This window comes from Tetrao urogallus (assembly GCF_951394365.1).
Source record: "Tetrao urogallus genome assembly, chromosome: 1".
Lineage (NCBI taxonomy): Eukaryota > Metazoa > Chordata > Aves > Galliformes > Phasianidae > Tetrao > Tetrao urogallus.
This window is the reverse complement of record NC_136813.1, coordinates 82,241,894-82,263,271: the sequence shown is the minus strand read 5'-3', so window position 1 is coordinate 82,263,271 and position 21,378 is coordinate 82,241,894. Positions and strand designations below refer to the sequence as shown.

At 41.9% G+C, this 21,378-nt stretch overlaps 1 protein-coding gene across 1 annotated transcript; it reads right to left on the bottom strand.

Moving 5' to 3' along the window:
- Positions 1–6,458: 6,458 nt before the first annotated feature.
- XK (X-linked Kx blood group antigen, Kell and VPS13A binding protein) lies at positions 6,459–20,669 on the bottom strand (the record flags this gene model as incomplete). Its single annotated transcript, XM_079537095.1, has 3 exons — positions 6,459–7,282; positions 10,635–10,897; positions 20,425–20,669. 3 exons carry the CDS (start codon positions 20,667–20,669, stop codon positions 6,459–6,461), a joined length of 1,332 nt encoding a protein of 443 aa, XP_079393221.1.
- Between the last annotated feature and the right edge of the window lie 709 nt (positions 20,670–21,378).

Genomic DNA, 21,378 nt, shown 5'->3' with positions numbered 1-21,378 from the left:
CAATTGCAAGCACCTTGCTTTCTGCTATGCATGTTAAACAGAGCAATTCTACTTCAACACATATTATATATAAGAGCAGGAAATCCACACATAAATAAAACAAAAAGTAGTGCAGCTAGGTACCTTGACTCTAAGGTGTTATTTTGATATTTAGCCTCCATATTAGAAGCCAAACTTGAATTAGAGTTCAGGCTGACTCACTCTGTGCTGGTGCAGCCTCACCTTGAGCACTGTGTATGATTTTGGGTGCCACAAAATAAGGACATAAAACTTAAGCACCCAAAGGAGGGCTACAAAGATGTCAAAGGTCTGGAGGACAAGACGTACGAGGAGCGGCTGAGGCCCCTCGGTGCGCTCAGCACAGAGCAGAGGAGCTGAGGGGAGGCCCGATGGCGGCTGCAGCTCCTCACAGGGAGCGGAGGGGCAGCGCTGAGCTCTGCTCTGTGTGACAGCGACAGGGCCCGAGGGAACGGCATGGAGCTGCGTCAGGGGAGGGCAGCTGGGGGTCAGGGAAAGGGGCTGCACCACAGGGCGGTGGGCGGGGAACGGGATGCACGGGGCTCGGCCCCGAGTGCCAGAGTTCTGGGGGTGCCTGAACAGTGCTCTCAGACATAGGGTTTGATCTCTGGTGGTCCTGTGTGGAACCCAGAACTGCACATATAAGCGTTCACATCTGAATTACAAAATTCTGAAAGGTGAAATTGTTGTACCTGAACACTGACACTCAAGACTACTGAAAAATTTATTTTCAGGAGCAAGAGATTTTCCCTAGAATTGTTAGAAATCTGGAAAAGGATAAAGCTGTTCTTTCCTTTTCTCTAGGACATACAGGTGTTGTAGTAAAGTTGTTGCTTATTGGAAGGAGATTCGGTAAGTTCCCATGTTGTGATTTTGAAGCACCTACATGGGAATTTTGATTGCATTTTGACTTGAGTACTGAGACGAAGCTCAGACAAAAGAGTTTCATTAAACTTGTTCTTAAAGATATAGAAAAAATTGCACAGTCCTTAAAACCTCTTAAGTCATCTGTCTCCAGTGAATTAAACTTATCATCTCTACCAAAGTACTACTATATATTCATGTTCCAGTGTTGCCTCTTGAGTGACTGCAATCACGTCAACTGCATTTTAAAATACAAGACTATAAACATTCACTATGATGCTTGCTTTGCACAAAGCTCAAAATCCTGTTTCCTTTGTACACGAGCACTTTCAGGAGGCAGGAAGTAACAGAAAATGGTTTGCTGTTTTAGACTACTGTCTCATCCCACCCTGTGGGTTTTGAGAGAGATCAATCTTTTTCTGTCTCCTGAGTCACATTACAGATAAGACAATATTATGCAATGGCTACTACTAAGAGTGAAGGAGATAGGAGATACTACTAAGAGTGAAGGAGAAAAGAAGATAAAAGATAGGAACTGGAGAAAGAGAGACAGACAGATATACAGATACATAAAAACACCGCAAAGCAAAAATGGTTCACCACTTCTCGATCCAGCGATGTCTTGGTAGTGCTGATCTTTGGCAGTGGTGGGTTGTCCGAGGCTATGGCAGTACGCTGTTGAATAACTATGATGAAAGTACGTACTCTACTTATAGTCCAGAGTGGTTGAGCCTGCTCTTTTGAATTGACAGCTTCTGGCTTCGGGGGATCCTTGCAGGAACTCTTTTTCCAGTTTTCCACGCCTTGCAAATTTAAATCGGCAGGGAGAGGAGGACTCAAGGAGATGCCAGCTTGTATCTTGCCTTCACAGGACACAATGGTATAATCTCCCAATCTCTTGTATCAGGCTGGAAACATCAGCTTCCAGGGCAAGTCTTCAGCCAGAAAACACTCTTGGGCCCTCCCCTGCAAAGGCAAACAGCTCGAAAGAAATGCTTTCAAATGTAAAACTGTCCACAAAGCGTTTCGATTGTCTCGTGATGATTTGAGACAATGCATTCTTTACCAGTCTCGGACAGACAGATACCATCAGCTCCTATGGAAAAAAAATGTAGAAAATATGGGGAAATAAAACAGGTGTTTTTTTGTTTTTTTTTCCCCAAACAAGTACAGTTTTCCAACCTCAAATATTTGCCTGTGCTGAGTCAAGCCTGCAAATGTCAAACCAGCATGCAAATAATCAATTCTTTTTTCTTTTAAAAAGGTTTCATTTTAGTTGCCATACATTTTTTAAGAATAAAAAAAAAAGCAACCCTGTATTTTATTTGAATGGTTAGAAACGTACTTTAAATATGTTTTTCTGTAATCAGTGCACCCTATAAATTGAAGTCACTTTTATTACCTTCCATGACTTTCATAACATCTTCATCTTCCTTCCCTCTGTACCTCTTTATTTCAACAACTTCTACTCTTCCACGCCTAGAAGGAGAGGTAGCAGGTACCTGGATCACTGAGTGTGATTACACAGCTTTAACACACCTAAAAAGAGAAAGCTCCTGGCTTACTAACAGGTCAGACAGAAAGTCAAGTAGATAACTCACATTGAAACCTTAATTTTCAGTAGGATCATTGCATCAGTTTGCATATCTCCTCTTGGCAAACCGTAGTCTTCACAAATTTGTTCAAACCTATTTCCCTCCTTCAAACACTGTGCCAGTGTGCTCCTCCTACTCCACCCCTCCTGCTTCCTTCCCTCAACTCCTTCCATTGACCTGGCCTTGGACCCAAGACCTTGCAGGATGGACAGTGAGCAACAGTACCAATAATGTTCTTGCTAAAACACATTAATGACCACAAATCTGTCACAAACTGAGGGGCTGAAAGAACTGATAGCAGAAACCTGGTTCAACAGCTGAAGTCCAACTGAGCACACACCTAAAAAGCAACTTATGACTATGAATCAATTATCTTATTCCTTAAATAGTGAGCAGCCTCAAGGTTACCCCTATACAGAAATCCCTTATACCTTGATGTCAAGATGCCTTGCTGATACAGATTCTCAGTAAGTGATGAATGTTTTACACTTTGCTAGCCTCACTAAGATCACATTTTAGATAGATTGTAAGCTTTGTTAGCTTCACTAAGATTATAGGTTATTTGTGCACATACAGCCTTATACATAAACTGTTGGTCAAGTCTGGGACTAGGAGTGACAATAAATAACTTATGCCAATCTTGTTCTGTATGACACTGTTCTCTCAAACCAACTACTACATCTTCTGCTGAGTTCTCTACCAGCTAAATAGCATTAGATGCACCCAGTGATTTTGGATGAAGAACTCCCAAATCAATCAGATTATTATTCTGTCAGATTTGCATAAAAACATCTTCTGTTCTGTGTGTTAACAGCTGACAGCATACTATATAACATGTAGCTTGGACTTCTAAAAGTCTGTATTAAGAATGGACACCAACACAATTTAAGTTTGTGTTTCAACATTTTAATGCGTTGTTTTACAAGTATAAAAGAAAACCTATGTTCTGTGTTCTAGATCTTGCATACTCATTTACATGAACAATCCTTACCGAGCAATCCTTTGTGTGACTCAGGACTACTGAAGTGAATGAAGTTTTTAACATTAGCCCTGTACCTTTTCAGTGACACATACACCTGTAACACTTAAAACAATGGTAGACATCACTAATTCAAACACGTATCTTTCCTAGCTAATACAACTCTTCTCCCAGTGCAGCCATTGAGTGCATTGATAATAACACTATCTAGATTGTCACTACCCTGGAAAAATAAAATGCATTTCCTCACATTATAGGACACTTTAGAAACATGAGCTTGTTTGTAAAATACTGGTCTTAATGCAACAGAACATCTTTGTCTCTCCCTTCAGCAGTGGCAGCACCATAAGCTCAGAACATACACAGAGCAGAGATAAGTCAATCAGCAACTGATGCTGAGGAGACATGAGGCACAGCTAAAGCAATGGCACTCATGTTGATGGAGTGTTTAACTGCATTTGGCTGGTATGCACAACTATGGCAAAGCCATGTAACAGCAATATAACCCAAACAATCTTTTTCTCATAATGGTTTAAATATTCAGGTTTAATGGTTTAAATATTCAACTTCTATGCATGCATTCGAGGACACTTATAAAAATAGGAAGTAATATGGCACATTCTCTAAAAACATGTTTACACATTAGCATCCATCATTAGTATGTGAAGTTAAATGGTACCCACTACATACACACACTGAACTCCCAGCTGCATAATTCTGCTACTATTGACTTACCTGAAGCATAAACATTTCACTAGCTGAGGTTTGTGAAGTTCCCACTCTTTTCAAATGGCAAATTCACAACAGGACCAGTGCTGAAGTCTTATTTAAAGACTTCCGAGCCCTCTTTATAGTTCTGAAGTACCTCTACACGTGAAACCACCAAAGTTTTACATCTTTGTACATCTGTAGATAGGCAATGACTGTAGTTCACTAATCATCATCTATGAATTAGATACTCAGTTCTAGCTAGGAACACCAAAAAATTGCCCGTGTCCTGAATTCTGAAGTTTTGGAAGCAAAGGACCACATTCTCAATTGCTCCTTCAACTCACTATTAAAAAAAATAACAATAATCTGAAATAATTTAGAAAAGTACATGGAAATACTGTACAGTGCCTTTATGTATACAAGTAGAGAGAAGTACTGACATGTTTTCAAGGAATTGCTTCACCATTTTAACACTTCTCAGAGAGAGAAACTAGAGCAGAGATATTTGGTGCCTTTCCCAAATACGTGAGCTATGTTCCTATGCTAAGCTCACACCAGAAACTCACATTACCACCCACCAATGATTTAATTGTGTAATACACATACATACACACATCAAGCAAATTGAAAAAACATAACTCCATTATAAAACAGAAGTAGGAAGACATTTCATTTACAGTGCAGTAAACAAAAAAAATAAAAACAGCTTAGCTCTTTGCAGTACTTCATGTGAAATCCCATTACAAATGACTTCAGACCCCAACTTGAGGCATTTCTAATAAAATGGTGTTGATCTGATCCCTACCTAAGAACTTCACATTCTCCATGACAGCAGGTTGGAAGTTAAGCTGAGGCACGAGAAGGTACTTTGAGTCATGAATTATTTTCTTTTCAATAGTAATCACAATGTGTCAAGTAAAGAAGAAACTCAAAGTGCTAAGTAACCAAAGTGCAAAATGCTTTCACTTACTCTTTCTAAATATAGCTGTATTGTTTTGTATTTCCACTAAATTGTACTCCTTGGTTATCCACCCGCTAAAGTTTCACCAGTGATTTGCAAAATACAGAAACACTTTCATTTGTGGTGATATAGTGCATAGAAGAAAAAGTCAACAACTTCCATTTTCTTTCTTTCAGACTTCAAGCCAGTAGTACTTATGAGGTAAAAGATGCCAGAGGGTTTGCACTACTGATACCAACCCAGCCACAATACAGAGTCAGAAAGGAGTTATCACAAAAGCACCTGCTTCATGTGCTACCAACTGCTCCGACCCCTCCGACAGTCAGAGGAGCACTTGTCTTTTCTAACTTTAGCCATCTGAAATGGAGACAGATAGTCAGATCAGCTGTCAAGACATATGGTTAACACAGAGCAGTAGGTCTTCAGAGAATGATTCATGTCACCTAAGCCAACATTTTCAGAAATGCTGAATCACTCACTGGAGATATTTCTTGGACAGCCCCTAGCTGACTAGTTCATACTGTTGACCAAACTTGAAGATATCTCAAGCTATGTGAAGTGGACGCCACCCTAATACCAGAGTATCACAGATTCTGAAGTAGTATTTAAGTGATGTCAGTACACCAAGCTGTTCCAGAACATTACGCTTACTGTGTTAAATTTAATTCCCTTAGTAACAAGCAGCAAATATGAAGAGTAAAATACTGCATAAGCCAGTAACCCCTCTGTCCACTCTCAGTAACAGTCACATTTCAGCGTTAGTGCTAGCTAATTAGCTGTTTTCTTGGCAACCCAGGCTACTGTGCACTGTAGAAGTCAAATTCTTATGCTAAAGAGAGAAGCATTATTTTATCACATTGACTAGAGTGTAGTCTGCAATTCAACCAAAGCAGACCACAGCTACAGTCAGTTTAAAGTCAAAGACTATGCTCTGTGTCTGTGTGAGGGTGACATGCCGTAATGACATCCTTTCTGAAATGAAACGCGTTTCCTTCCATCCTCAGATTTCCTGAGTAAGATGAGATTCAGGCTAGATTTTAAAGGATGTCTTCTATAATGATTTTAAAATAGGCACAGGATAATAAACCTATGTGCAAAAATAAAAATCTGAAACAGAAGTCTACAAACAATGACTGCTCTCTATGTCCATACACAGTCAGGTACACATACCCAAACTCACAGTTTTCCACAAAGGTAGGCTTGTCACTTGTCATGCAGTGTACACCTGCAAGAAAGAAATCCCATCCACAAGACACAATATCCATGAGGCCCAACATTCCCAGCAGCTGATCTGCCACGTTCCAAAGGCACAGACTTGCTTCCAGTTGAACTAGGCATTGGAAGAAACACTTTGATGAGGATTCCCATTCGGAGAATCTATTGTCTTGTTACTGCTCTGTGACTCATCAGCATTTTCAGATGATTTCAAATCCGCTTTGTCTGTCAGGGTGGAGGATTTGGGAGACTTGCAAATAAAGCAGAACATGAAACAGGACAGCAAACCTTCGGTAATGCTGGATGAGAACAGTTTTTTGCATGGGTGGCAGAATTGGTAGAACACCAACATGAAGAGGATAGCCATACAGTAAGCTATCAGGAGCTGCAAGACCAACAATGGGGCGCAGACATATAAGTAGATATCAGTTTTATAGATGTACCACATCAGCAGGAGGAATGCATTCTCGATGAATCTCAGCATATAATACACAGTCAATCGGTACCAATTTTGGGATTTGTTAATTAAGTCAGGATCATTGAGCTTCACCTGCACTGCCGACCAGCAGAACATATTAATGCCTGCATACAAGAAGGTAAGAAGGCACAAGACAATAGTAGTGCCAACCCTGCTCAGTGCCTTCTCTATGTTCTCAGGAAATGGGGACTTGCTTTGCCAGAAGAGAATCCATGGATAAAAGAAAAAACCAAAGAAATTCACTAGCACAACAGGGAGAGTCCAGATCTGAAGGACTGAGCTGAAAAGGACCAACACTGTAACGCGTGTAGCAATCTCAAAGCTTCTCCACATGAATATGCAGAGGTAGGCAGCTGGTTTCACACTGACATCATAATCATCGTATTTAATCTTAATAGCCAAGATGTTGCAGCGTAAGGCGCCATATACAATTGACAGAAGAGAAAGGACCATAAAAATACCTACGGAGAGAAAAGACAAACCAGAATGATCAGTTCTGCAGAAGGCGTTGCATCACCATAGTGCACAGATGTCTTCATGGCACTTCTGGGGATTCCCAGTAGGGTATAATGCAGAAAAAAACATATCCATTCTGTGTATCCATTTCTGGGTTTTTACTCTAACTCTACCTCCAACTTTGGTCCTCACTTACTACTTTTCCAAGCAGATAAAAGACAGGATGCACAGAAGAATCACAAGCATCTCCCCACCACCAGCCCAGGACTGTCTGTACCTGTACTGTCCTTGGCAATTATACAGCTCCGTTGCAAAACAGGAGAACGATTCTGACCTACGTAAGATATGGATGTATAGGCCTTGGACATACAGAGTAAACAGAGAAGTATCTCAGTGTTCAGAAGTGCTAGCTGTGCTTGGTTTTGTCAGTATTTGCATGCTTCCTTCACAGTTTTTAACAATATGCTGAATAGCTGATTTAGGGGAGCAATTTTAAGCGCCTTCATTCAATACTTTCAAACTTTGCACTGTTTGCATGCAAGGAGCACTTCAAATGCAAATCACACAAGACAGTAAAAATGATTTTGTTGTTCGTTTAGAGTTTGAATGAAAGTAACCAAGCTAAATGGTCTCACTACAGAGCATTGTATTGCATCAGATAAAACAAGATAAACAGAATTGGCACTTCTTGATTATGTCAATTACTTCTGTAATGTTTAACAACTAGTGCTTGCCACAGCCTTCAGGTAGCTTTTGTCATTATCCAACACATGAACTGGATTTCCTACTTTGCTATAGCTATTTAACTGTGACTGTTTTTCTTCTAATTAAAATTACTGATTTCTGACCATGAGTTTGAAAGAAACCAGTGTATTTAGGGATCTCTGATAACTTTTCACATGATTTTCTCTATCCTTTTAGCTAACCTCTCTCCCATGCATATCATCAAATACTTTGAATTACTTTGGAGAAGTAATTAATTACTCCTTCACATCTGAATTTTAAATAGCACTCAGCAAACTGGAAAAAAAGCCACTTTATATTGTGATTTTGTACGTACCTTATGTTCTCTGAAAATGGTAATGCATTTGCATGTTTCACACCTGCATTTTTAATTTGCATTTTTAAACATCTCTCTTATAGCAGTACAGTTGAGCTGATATTTTTTAAGCTTTATGCTTCAGAAAACATTGTCTAAAAGCAAAAGAGCAATCAAATGGAGCCAAGAATACCACTATGGCCAAAGCCATTCGTGTGGCTCCTTTCAACACCTTCCCTCTATTTTTGTGTTCGTTTGAGAGCTGTGAGAGAACAAATAACCTCTATGAGCTAATTAACCAAGAGAATGCTCTCAGAATTTAAAAACCAAAGCACACAAAACAAGCAAACCACATAAACAACACACATCTACTGGAGAAAGCGTGCTTCTGTCCTGGAACTCAGCTTGTCTTCTGCTTTGCTAAGATGATAAATCTTACTACCCGATTTCATTTTAGGGATGAATCTCAATCAATCTCAAACTTGCCATATTAACTCAAGCCTTTGAAAAAGGCACTCTTCAATGGATACAAACCAGCCCATGCTTACTGTGGTTTAATACTACCACTAGTTGAAACATTGCTTTTAAATCCTGTGATAAAGACAGTTGGAGGCAACCAAAGGGAAATACCAAAGAGTGACAATATTGTAGCTTTTACTTGTCACGAGCAAACAAGAAGTATCATTTCATAAAGGAAAGTAGCTTCCACTGGAACAATCCAAAGTCCTCTAACAGCTCCTATAAACATACCATTGCTCTTCTTTCTGCCTACTCCCAGAAAGTGATACTTCTCTCACGGGTCAGAGGTGTGCAGTTCCAGAATCACTCCAGAAACACTTTGTTGTTGTTATCTTGAATCTTTTCAAGACCTGGTCTTTTCCTCACCTCAGAAGTTGGTAAGAGGGTGATTTCTCCTCTAGGTGAGCCACATCACAAATATAATATTACTATTATCTTACATTCACAAGAATGATACGATGCAGATAAGTATCTTAGGCTACTTTATATCCATATTGTAATTTTCTAAACAGCTGTTCAGAATCTCTGAAAAATATGGGAACTTTCTTACCTAGTGCAAAACACATGGATATCAAAACCTTTTCCTTCAGATACGACTTCAACACTTAAAAACTATTAATAATCAAAAACACTTGAAACATGCTCAAACAATGAAAAATGTACTCTGTTGTCAGAGCTTCATGAACTAAAGAAAAGCCACTGGGGAAGTATCTTAAGATATCTGGCAAGACCACCCAGAAAGCACAATTCATTCCTGTTAGGAAAGTGATACTATAAATAGTAGCAAGTTGAAAAAAAAACATATCAACAAAACTTCTTTTCTTGGAGACAGCAGACACTGCTACAATTAGAGGTGGTTTTTTTTTTTAATCAGCTGAATAATTTCATTTTTAAATGGGAGGAAATTCGCCTCTTGAGAGTATCAGTGTGAATAACATCTATGCACTTCATGCTAAACAGTTACTGAAGCTTTATTTTCATGGTTTTTATCACAAACTTTCAGACTTTATTTTACTTCAGCAACTGTCTTCACTCCTCATCTTACATTCTTGGCAGACAAAGAAATGACAATTCTGAGGAATGTCAGACACTTGTAAGTATCTGATCATCCAGAGAAATTCATGTATGCCATGAATTACAGGAGAAAGACATAGCATTGACAAAGGTTTAGCTAAAGGACTGGCTGTAGTTTAATGGGGCAGGTGACTCAGCAACCACACAGTCCTTTGCTTGCTGCCCCCTCTTGCCACTGGGATGGGGGAGAAAATCAGGAATAAAAAAACTATAGAGATAGAACTATTTACTATAGAAAAAAGGATAATAGTTAGGTTATATATATATAAATGTGTATACATATATATATCTGAATGCATATAAAAAGTGATTTTTATCACTTTTTATAGTGATTGCACAAGTGATTGCACAAGCAATTGATCACTACCCCTTGACCGAAGCACAGCTAGCCCCCCAGCAGTGGAAAAGAGGCAGATGAATTCCAACCCTCTTCAGAACTCCTTCCACATGATGTCCTGTGGTATGGAATATCCCTTTGGCCAGTTTAAGTCAGCTGTCCTGATTCTGTTCCCTTCCAAGCTGCTTTGGCTCTTTGGTGTGAACGGCCTTGGCTCTGTACAGCACTGCTTAGCAGCAACTATAAACATCAGTCTGTTATCAACATTGTTTATCTCCTAGAACCAAAACACAGCATCATACCAGACAGTCTAAAGAAAACAATTCTGTCCCAGATGAAACTGAGACACCCACCAAAATATGAAGGTGGTAACAACAGCTCTACCTACTTCTGGCAGCCGTGATCTCCTGCTGCAGGACGCAGATGTAGAGCTGGAGTGTGAGCTGTGGTGCTGAGCCAAGGAACGCCTGGATCACAGAGGCCCTGCTGAATGCAGACCTGTGGGTACACAGCTTGCCTTCAGCCTGGCCCACTTCCTTCTCAACTTCTTCTGAGTACCCATCCTTGGGCATCTGCCTCTTCTTTGTGATGCTGACATAGGGCTCTTCAACTCTGCCGGCATGGAAGTAAATGTAAAAGACTTCCACGCACCTATAAGCAAGTTAGTAAATAGAATAACAGGAAAACAGGAATTAAAGCTTAAGTCTTCTCACCAGTTAGTATTTTAAGCCATGACATACTAAGCCATTAAGTCATCTTTTTTTTTCTTTTTTTTTTTTTTTTAAACAGAACAAACCACATTTTCTCCTTTTGGTATATTTGCAATAAGACAGATTTTGCTATGCAAAACATGAACTACTGTGACGAGAGGACAAGAATCTGGGAATGCCCTCTGAGCTGCTAGCAGGAATACTTGAGAATGAGAGGTTTGGCTGCCCCCTCTGAGCCACCCTTGCCTCCTGCTGTCCTATTAAAGTTCTTGGACTAGTCATCCCCAATGTTCACCACTTCCCAATATAGCATTCAAGCAGAAGGTGTTTCTTCAGATTCTCACGTTTTCCAGTGTTAAGCATACAGCTGTGACCAATAAAGCTCCTTCTCATATCTTTGCCCTAAGCAGAACATCTCAAGAAACTGGAGGGAGGCTCAGAGTACAAGTGGGTACAAACACCGCAAACACAGTTGGACTCAAACCTTGCTTTACCAAGCAGTGGTTCCAAAAAAGAGCCAACAAGCAATAGCAGCAGTAATGAGAACAAGCAATTTAGCATCTCACAACTCATATTAGCCTATTTTAAGAAGACACATAAATAGGAGCTTTATTCCTTATGTTTCCTTAGATTTACTGCAACATTTAAGGAACATAATGCCAGTACTGCAAGAATATTCCAAGAAGATGCAGTGTTTCCAGTTGTTGCGTCTCCTTGCTCTTTAAATACAGGTGAACCAAACCCCCTTGATTACATAATGCCACACATTAATTTTCAAGGAAAGAAAGTACCAGTGCATACATTCCTCTTTATAAATCAGATATAGTTTTAACATGGTTTTATTACGTGCTGCCTCTACCCACATACAGAGAATAATCCATATGTTCGGGGGAGGATGGAAAAGGGCTAAAAGGACCAGCAACAGCAAGTGTTATCGCAGTGAGGGAAATTAGTCAACCTGAGTTCTAAACAAGACAATACAGCCTCAGACAGATTTCTGAAGGTCTCTGAAATTGTCTTCCAGTGACCATTTTCAGACCTGGAAAAATTTTACAGACACAATTCTAAGAGAGTTTTGTGATATGGAAGTGTCAAAGATGGGCTTCAGCAACAAGCAGGATCTGAAACACTCAGGGGAACAGTCAACATTATCAAAGGAGTAGTAACAAGCAAGCATCTACTAAGGTATAGGTAAAGAAAGGGAAAAGAAATGCTCTGTTTTTGCATAGGTTCCTGAAGATATGGATCTGTGGTGGAGAAGTGGAGAAGTGGTATTAAAAAAATATTGAATTTTGAATACTGAAAAAAAAAAAAATCTCCCAAACACAATGTGGACAGAACATATTTTGTCTTTTATGCCTAACACTTACAGACTTCAAAATTAGAAAGAATGGATGCATGAGCTGCACAGCTAATGAAGGCTGGCTTATGCTGAAGATCTTTCCCAGCTGAGAGAGAACCTCAACTGAGAGGAAACCCCATCTGTGAGGACACCCTGTGGCTTCACTTCTGGTCCCATGGCTGGACACATATGTCATCTTCTTTCTTTCCAACATGCCTTACTGAGGTTCATCAGCTCCACCTGGTTGCCTTCAAAGATAATAGCTGCTGGAATACGGTATCTGAGCCTTCTGTAGGACACATTAAACCCAAGAGTTTTTGTAAAATATAAATAGAAAATAAGCTTTATTTGAAGTATCTCACAATTACAAAGCATGGAGTTATGCTTGCCTGAGACTATTACTTTCAACTTCATTTTTTTTTTCATTTTTTCTCCCCAAGAACAATTGCCAATTCAGCACCTATGACAGCACACAGACTGAACTGAAAAGCAGCCCTAATAAAAATTCATTTTCCCCCCCTAAATGGGTCACTAGCAAGTTTCAGCTATTCCAGATGGAGGGCAGCTTCAGTGCTCTGTAGTACTATCCTCGATTCACTGAGCTTCAGCTGCTATCATCACTAAAGCCATGTGAAGGGCCTGATGCACTGGAGCCTTCATTCACAGTGATGACTTTCTATTGTCCCCTTGTTAAACTTTCAGTCCCTGCCAGCTTTGTTCCACGTGAAAGAATCAGTACAGCCAAAAGTAAAGTGTGACAAATTAATAAAGCACAACAGCTTATGAACTCAATGCAGATTCTGAAAACAACAAATTGATTCTGTTCCGAAAGAAAGATCCCAAACATTTATATCTCACTTAGTATTCACAGCCATCTATTCATCCACAGTTTGAAGCTATTATAGAAAATGAGATCTCAGCATCAGCCTCTGAACTCTTGCAGTGCATGATTGGAAGCAAGACACAGTCTAAGGACCCATCAGATATGCAGTAATCCCATAAAAGAGGTGATAAGATTCACAGGACTAGTGACTATAGTAAATACTATAATCAACATAAAAATGGGTTTTGGAGCAAGCACATGATTTTTATTTATTAGCTAGGTATTAAGTAGCTGTACACTGAGTTCCATGTGTGTGGTGGGAAATGTTATGCCCATGTAAAAAAGCAGACATTTCCAGTACAGTGTGAAATAAATGGTCTGACCAGCATACCTTACAGACAGAGGGGACTTATAACTGAACAATGGAGCAATAAAAATGACATGCACAAGGACTCAAATTACCTAAGCAGTGATGCTCATCTTCTCCTGAGCACTAACCACCCTACACAGGAGTGTTTCTGGAGGTCATGCTTTTTGGGGCCAATGACAGACACATTCAAGACTCCAGATTGTGCTACAGCCAAAGCAACTGCTTAGAGGTCTCCTTCAGAATGGGGAACTCCAGAGGAGACCCAATTGCTCATTGTTCATTGCTGCTCAGGAGGAAAATGAATGGGAGATCCCAAGTTCTGCAGAAACTATCCCTCCAAGTCAGGGATGCTTAGGGTCCTCCAAAAGGCACTCATTCATAGCAGAAGGCACTGAACTGGAAAGCTTCTCTGGATGCAAAGCAATGAAAGCCAAGGGCTCAGAAAGAGCTAAAATTACTTCAATATAAGAAAAAAAAATAAAATTACTCTTAACCAAAAGTTAAGAGGTGAGAAAAAGATGTGCTGCTTTCTCTCCTGCTGCCGAATCTTGGCAGAAGGAACAGCTAAACTTTTTCAAGGACACTGATGGTGTCTGCAAAGAGTGATTCAGCAGCAATACATTCATCTTCCACACTGTCTGTAGGAGGAATGTTCCCATCCTTATATGCCTGCTGAGAACGAGCACCTCATTCCCTCTTTGAATCGTGGATGTGTGGGATTTCAATACAGGCAAAATAATGGTGGTATGAAGAGTGTGCAATGAAGATATGGAACTCCCCACCTTTAACAAGTGCTGTAAGAGCGAACGTCCATTTGAGAGGTCTATCCAGGTGTGCTCACAACCATTGTACAAAAGGATTTCTCTTATAACTCCGTTTCTAACAAATTCATTTTCTTTAGTTAGGTGTGCAAAGACTTATTGCTCCTACAGAATTACTTATCTGTGTCAGATAAAGCTCTGCTCCTCACTCACGATCCTACCTTCCATTGCACTGACTCATCACATCCTGGACACCTAATGCATCTGCTCAAGAACAAAGAAAAAAAAAACAAAAACCTGAAGAGACTCTAAGCATATTCACCCCATCTGCAAAAGAGGGAGATGCATCAACAGTTGTGAAGTTTAGAGCTAGCTGGCTTTCCTAAAGTCCTAGGAAGTAGGAAGTCCTACACAGAAGAGTTTTTTAGACCTGTGCTATTCTAAGCTATCAAGCAGGACACAGAACACCCGTAAGGAATAACATTTTGCACAACATGTGTGAAGCATTATCAGTACTTATTTAATTCCAGACTGCTGAATTAGGTGCCCAAAACATTAATGACTGACAATTCCATCCCACCAGCAGTTTTTTACATTATTTTCTTTATTCTTTATTTTCCTGTAGCTCCGGAATCTAACTTTGGTCATACAATCTCCTCTGGCAGTGTTATAAACCTCTTCCTTCTTCTTTGCTGCTGTCCACATGGTACGTATGCATGCATATCATTCTGCTTCTCCTTATGTCTTTAGAAATGAGGTCTGATCCCATCAAAAGTCTGCTGTGCATATCCTTATCCCATTAAACTCCGGGGAAAACATTCATCAGTGTTTTATATATGGATCTGTTTCATATTTGCTTTTAATTTGTTTTCTCCACAACAGAAGTTCATTTGGCAGACAGAACCAGCTCCTAATTGCATGCTCCTTGTGAGCAGGACTCTCTACTCAGCTAACAAAGCACTTCAAGACACCAGAAATCACTTAGCTTTCCTCTTCCTTTTCCTCAGAAGGAGGCACCACCAAGCTAACACTAGCCTCTCATCAATATGTCACTCCAGTACTGTCTTCAGAAAGTCAGATAGTAAGAAATAAAACATCCAGCTGACTCAAGGTATAATAGCACCAACATTGTCAGCCCTGACTGCTCATGCTCACTTGCTAAAAATCTGCATTCTGTAGTTCACCTCCTTACCTATCAATAACTCGCTGAATAGAAAAGGGCAGACAAGTCTTTTCACAAAGAGTTCTTCAAACAAAATCCTAAGTGTGGATCAATATACAAGCAAAAATACATCCAGTTATTATTTACCAGAATTGCTGAAACACTTGAAATCTTGAGACATCATTCGTGCTCTAGGTGCTGTCCAAATGAGCTCAGAACAGAGACAGCCCCTGGCCCAGGAGAAGCCAGCAGTGAGCCAAAAAACTCATCACAATCTTTTCTGAAGAAAAGAAAAACGTATTTAATCTCTAATTGGTATTGGCCATTATTTGAAATCAACTGCTGTGTTGTAATTTATTTTATATAGTAAAAGAAACTCTTCTGGCAAGAGAAAATATCCAAAGATTTTCTAAGCATCCAGGAGCATTACAGCATTCAGAAGTGGCACCAAGCTGAAACACAGCAAGACTCCCTCCCAGTGCCTAAAAATCTGCTGTCACCTTGCTGCAGCCAACTACTGCAAGTAATCTTTCTGGCTCTGGAGACAAGAGTGCGGGCACAGAGGTTATTGGGAACTACAGTCTACAAATTGCTCTGGCTTTATAGAGAAACTGTTCCTCTTGGAGAGTGGAAGAAAAAATTCCAAAAGGGCAAGCAAATAGTTCAGGTGCAGCAAGTGTACTCTCCAGGAAGAGTGAAGTGCCCTAATTTCAGTGCAGGACAGCGAGTGCCTGCAGAACAGGTGGAGCGTGGGTGTCTGGGGAAGGTGGTGGCACGTAAGAAGGTTTCATAAGAGGATGTGTTTTTTTTCCCCAGTCATACAGAGGATTCAAAATAATCTGGACCATTTGGCTTGCTAAACTAAATATGCTCTCTCTCCTACCATGATACTCTCATACTGTTTTCCAAATTTTTTCCCCCTAAAAATTAAATTGAAATGGAGAAAGATGTCTGACTTTAAAGATTCTGAAGAAATCACACGCATACACAGGTTATCTATAAACCAGTGCATTGCTGTCTGTATTTGAGTCTGAACAGAAAACCATTAAACAACTCATATCATCTCATAAATCCAAGAGAGACGGTTAAAAAGCTAATGTGAGCTATTTAAAGCCTGCCAAAACAGGCTGCTCTCTATTGAATTATACCATCTTGCACATCCTCCAGGCTATTTAACATTTCCTCCTGATGCTGCAAACGGCCAGAGCCTGGACAGTTCTACTGTTTTCATGGGCCCTATCTGAATTAATTTAACCCAGCACTCCCAAAAAGGATGCCGAGCTGTGGCAGTGAGGTGCAGGATTCCTGCTAACAAAGGATCAAATGCAGAGGACAGTGTGAGGCTTCATGCTGGGGACCCCTAGAGACTACTGGGTGTAAGTAGCTTCGAGAAGAAAAGAAAAAACAAAAACAACCAAATCAACATTGGGTAGACACATAAACCAAAAGTCCTTCTGAAACAAGGCAGCAGGTGCCTAACAGTAGGGCTCTTCCATTCAAAGTATCTCAGATGGGACAAAAAGGCCGCAGGGACATTGTTTCTCTTCAGCTCACAATGGTAAAAGCCATACTGATACCGATAATGCAGCCACATGCTTTCCTTTTAGCTACTCCCTCTGCTTGCATTCCAGCCCACACAGGACTGAAAGCCTACTGCTCAAATCAGGGAAAGGTGATGTTTTATATGCTGAAAACATGTCAGCATTCCCAGCCCAGACATTTGTTTCCTCTTCTGACACACAACAGCATTTTGTTGCAGGAGATAAGGTGAGAAAGAGGAAAAAAAGACCTTTACTGTCCTCTCAGACCAAGGACTTCAACTTCCCATGCTTTTGTGCTGTATACAAGTAGATGCATTTCTCTGAAGCTACGTTGCTCCAAGAGAGGTTCAAGTTGGATATTGGGAACAATTTCTTCTCAGAAAGAGTGGTGAGGCAGGGGCACAGGCTGCTCAGGGAGGTGGTGGAGTCACTGTCCCTGGAGGTGTTGAAGAACTGTGTGGATGTGGCACTGAGAGATGTAGGCAGTGGGCATGCTGGGGTTGGGCCAACATTGGACTACGTGATCTTAGAGGTCTTTTCCAACCTTAATGATTCTATGATTCTAAATCAGGCTGTTTCCTATCAAACTTTTCCTTTAATTTGTACAGTTCTTTAGCAAGAAGAAAGCTTGTCAAGTGACATGATCATTCTGCCCTCTGTTTATTAATCATTACTCCAGCTATCCTGGGTCTAGAGAGACAGGCTAACATTTCACCCTATACTGCATGTATGCTGCTGGGAAACAGTGACCCAGGAACACTGCAACACTTCTGGAACACCTCCAAGCCTTCTAGAGATCACTGTGGTAAAGGAAAACAAAAAATGGTTTTACAAATCTATTAACTGTATGAGAAGGGCTAAGGAGAATCTCCTGTCCTGTTTAACATCTTTATTAATGATCTGCTTGATGGGACTGAGTGCACCCTCAGTAAATCTGCAGGTGACACCAAGTTGGAGGAAGGCCCAAGTTGGATAGGATGGCCCTTCAGAGGGATCTGGGCAGGCTGGTTTAATGGGCTGAGGCCAATGAGATGAAGTTCAACTAGACCGAGTGCTGATTCCTGTACTTTGGCCACCATAACCCCAGGCAACACTACCGGCATGGGGCAGAGTGGCTGGAAAGCTGCATGGAGGAAAAGGATATAGGGGTGCTGGTCAATGCTCAGCTGAACGTGAGCCAGTGGTGTGCCCAGGCCAATGGCATCCTTCTGATACTTGTTTGTATCAGAAATAGTGCAGTCAGCAGGAGCAGAGAGATGATCGTCACCCTGTTCTCAGCACTGGTGAGGCTGCACCTCGAGTGCTCTATTCAGTTTTGGACTCCTCACTACAAGAAAAACATCAAGGCCCTGGAAGTGTGTCCAGTGATGGACAATGAAGTTGATGTGGGATTTTATAGGGAGCGGCTGAAAGAACTGGGATTGTTCAGTCTGGAGAAGAGAAGGCTCAGGGGAGACCTTAACATCTCAGTATCTGCCTAAAAGGAGGTTGTGGTGAGGTGAGGGCCAAGTGAGGTTCAGGTTGGATATCAGAAACTATTTCTTTTCAGGAAGAATGGGAAGGCACTGGAGCAGGCTGCCCAAGGAGGTGGTTGGAGTCACTGTCCCTGGAGGTATTTAAAGAAAGGATATAGATGTAGTACTTGGAGATGTGGTTTAGTGGGCAATATTGGTGACAGGTGGATGACAGGACTAGACGATCTTGGAGGTCAATCATTAAGGTCAACCTTAATGATTCTTTGAATAGAAGTAAATAAATCCTGGAGAAGGAGCGATGCTGGTGACTCACATGCACTGCAGCCCACATGAAAATGAGAGGCTTCCAGATGCCCATTGTTTTTACACTAATAACTGCATCTGGGAGTTCACTGACACGGCAGAAAACATTTTCTACGAAAGATATGGCTTGTGTTGACAACAGATAAACTTGCCATTGAAAGGAAATGGAAAGTGAAATCAGGCTTGGTTAAGGCTGAGACAGAGGTCTATGACTTTTCCAGAGAGCTAGAAAGAAAATCTTCTGATTTGTTGCTGCAGGCTCTTTATTTCCTTCTTCACATCTCACAGCTCAACAAGAAATTCATTTGTTCCGGTCTTGACCTCAAGTAACTATTTTAGAAGAACAAAAATCACTAGCAGCCCCTTTGTTTAACTGGTTGTTTTCTCTTTGGTTCCACTCCTGTTTTCCAAAAAACATGCAAGTATTTTGTTGCTCCTAGCTCTTGGAAAACCAGAGCTCTTAGAGAATGTAGTTCATAAACAAGATAGAACCAAGTTCATAACTCAGCAATCTCGTCAAAACATAAGCAAAAACAAACCATGAGGGTTACAGAGGAATTTGATGTTTTTGTGAAGTATCAGATGTTCTGTAATGTCCAGGCTGCTTGCCTTCATTTCAATCGCAGAATCATTAAGGTTGGAAAAGACCTCTAAGATCACCCAGCCCAAGCAGCAGCCCGTCACACCATGACCGCTGCCCACGTCCCTCAGTGCCACATCCACACGGCTCTTGAACACCTCCAGGGATGGTGACTCCACCACCTCCCTGGGCAGCCTGTGCCACTGCCTCACCACTCTTTCTGAGAAGAAATTGTTCTCAGTACCCAATCAGAACCTCCCTGGCACAACTTAAGGCCATAACCTTTTGTCCTATCACTAGTTAGCTGGGAAAAGTTAGTTTGAGCTTAACATATCTTCCATCAACACACTGTCGAGGAGTTTCAAAAAGTTGAGGACATCTCTCCTTATATATATATATATATATATATGTTTATTTCCCTTTTCAAGATTTGAACATAAATTTAAAATGAAAGCCTATAGCAAACAATTTGTCACAGGTTTGCATCAACTTTGCAATTTTTCACCTGACATTTTTTTCCCTTGCTTTGCAATTTTTTGTCTGACATTTTTTTTCCCTAAGAATCTTTTCCATCACAAGTTGAACTTAGGTTGAAAATATTCCAAAAGCCATTTGGGGCAAAAAACTCTGTTTCCGAAAGAGCATTTTCAGTACTTCCAGCACACACAGAGAAGCTCCTCGCTATCCCTGTTTTTGCAATAGAGGCTGAGGGAAGAAATCTTTTCTCTCTTGGAAGTAACCTTGGAGCATGCAGATAGGGATAACACAGCAACGAACAAACACAACCATCGGACAGCTTACCTCATTTGCAACAAAGACATATGGACAAGAAATAAACGCAATATACAACAGAAAGAAGGGCAGAAAGGAGGGGAAGAAAGAAGGGAAGAAAGAAGGGAAGAAAGAAGGAAGGAGCACACCATGAGGCTCTGTGGGGAGGAGCTGCCACCAGCCTCTCGGAAGGCACTTAACCTATTTTTCCCACTGCTGTTTACTGAAGATCAGCAATACCGCGCCCCTCTGCCTCAGGACGTTAAGAGCAGAAATAAGGAAAATGCACACGCACACATCTGCATCCCCGGGCAGACGCGGCCGCGGGGCACTCACCGACCTGACGAGCGGTCCCAATTGCAGCAGGTGCAGCAGCAGCACCAGCGGCCGGTCGCGGCTCACGTCGCGGTGGATGAAGACCAGGCTGAGCTGCACCAGCGCGCAGGGCAGCAGGGCGAAGAGCAGCGTCAGCCACTGCCACATGCGGTCTCCCGCCGCCCGGTACGCGCCGCTCAGGCACAGCGCGGTCGCCGTCTCGGCCACGAAGAGGACGAGGGAGATGAGGACGGAACCCGGGAATTTCATCGCCGCCCGCCGCAGCCGCCTCACGCCCCGCGGCCCGGCGCGCCCACCCGAGTGCCGGCGGCGCCCGCAAGAAGGAGCGGCGGCGCCCGCAAACCCGCCTGCAGCCGTAGGGGGGCGGGGGCCGCCGAGGCGCGGCCTGGCCCTGCGCGCTGGGCTGTGGCGGAAGGCGGATGCCCGTGAGGCCGTGGAGGCTTCTCCTCATTCGAGCCCACCTAGGTGAGCAGGAGGGCAGGAGACGCCTTTGCAGTGTATCACCCTGAATCTGAGTCTCTGGCACCACACGAAGCTGGCCAGTCCCGCTGAGCTGGCAGATGGTGCCCGCGCCGGTGTTCAGTCACTGCCACTTCCCTCTGCCTCTCCGTGCAGCCTCTTGGTTCGCGCCCAGGCGGCTCTGGTGCCTCCCTCACAGGTCCTGAATCTCCGCCTGCTCACAGGGAACTGCAGATCTGCCAGAGACCTGGGCATTAGCAGTACACAGGAAAGGCAAAATACAGAGTCTGAGATGCTACTAGCTTATTAAGGAGAGAACGCTGGTAGCTACGTGCGCGTGCCAGCTATTATTCCTTAATGCTACTGAGGTTGTCTTCAGATTTACTGGAAAAGTGCCAACGTGATTGCTGGTGGGGATGTTTCTTGAACTGCCTTTGCACAGGCAACTGTGGACCCCCATCACTCACTTCTGCTGAAGAGCTCAACTGATGTCAGCAGA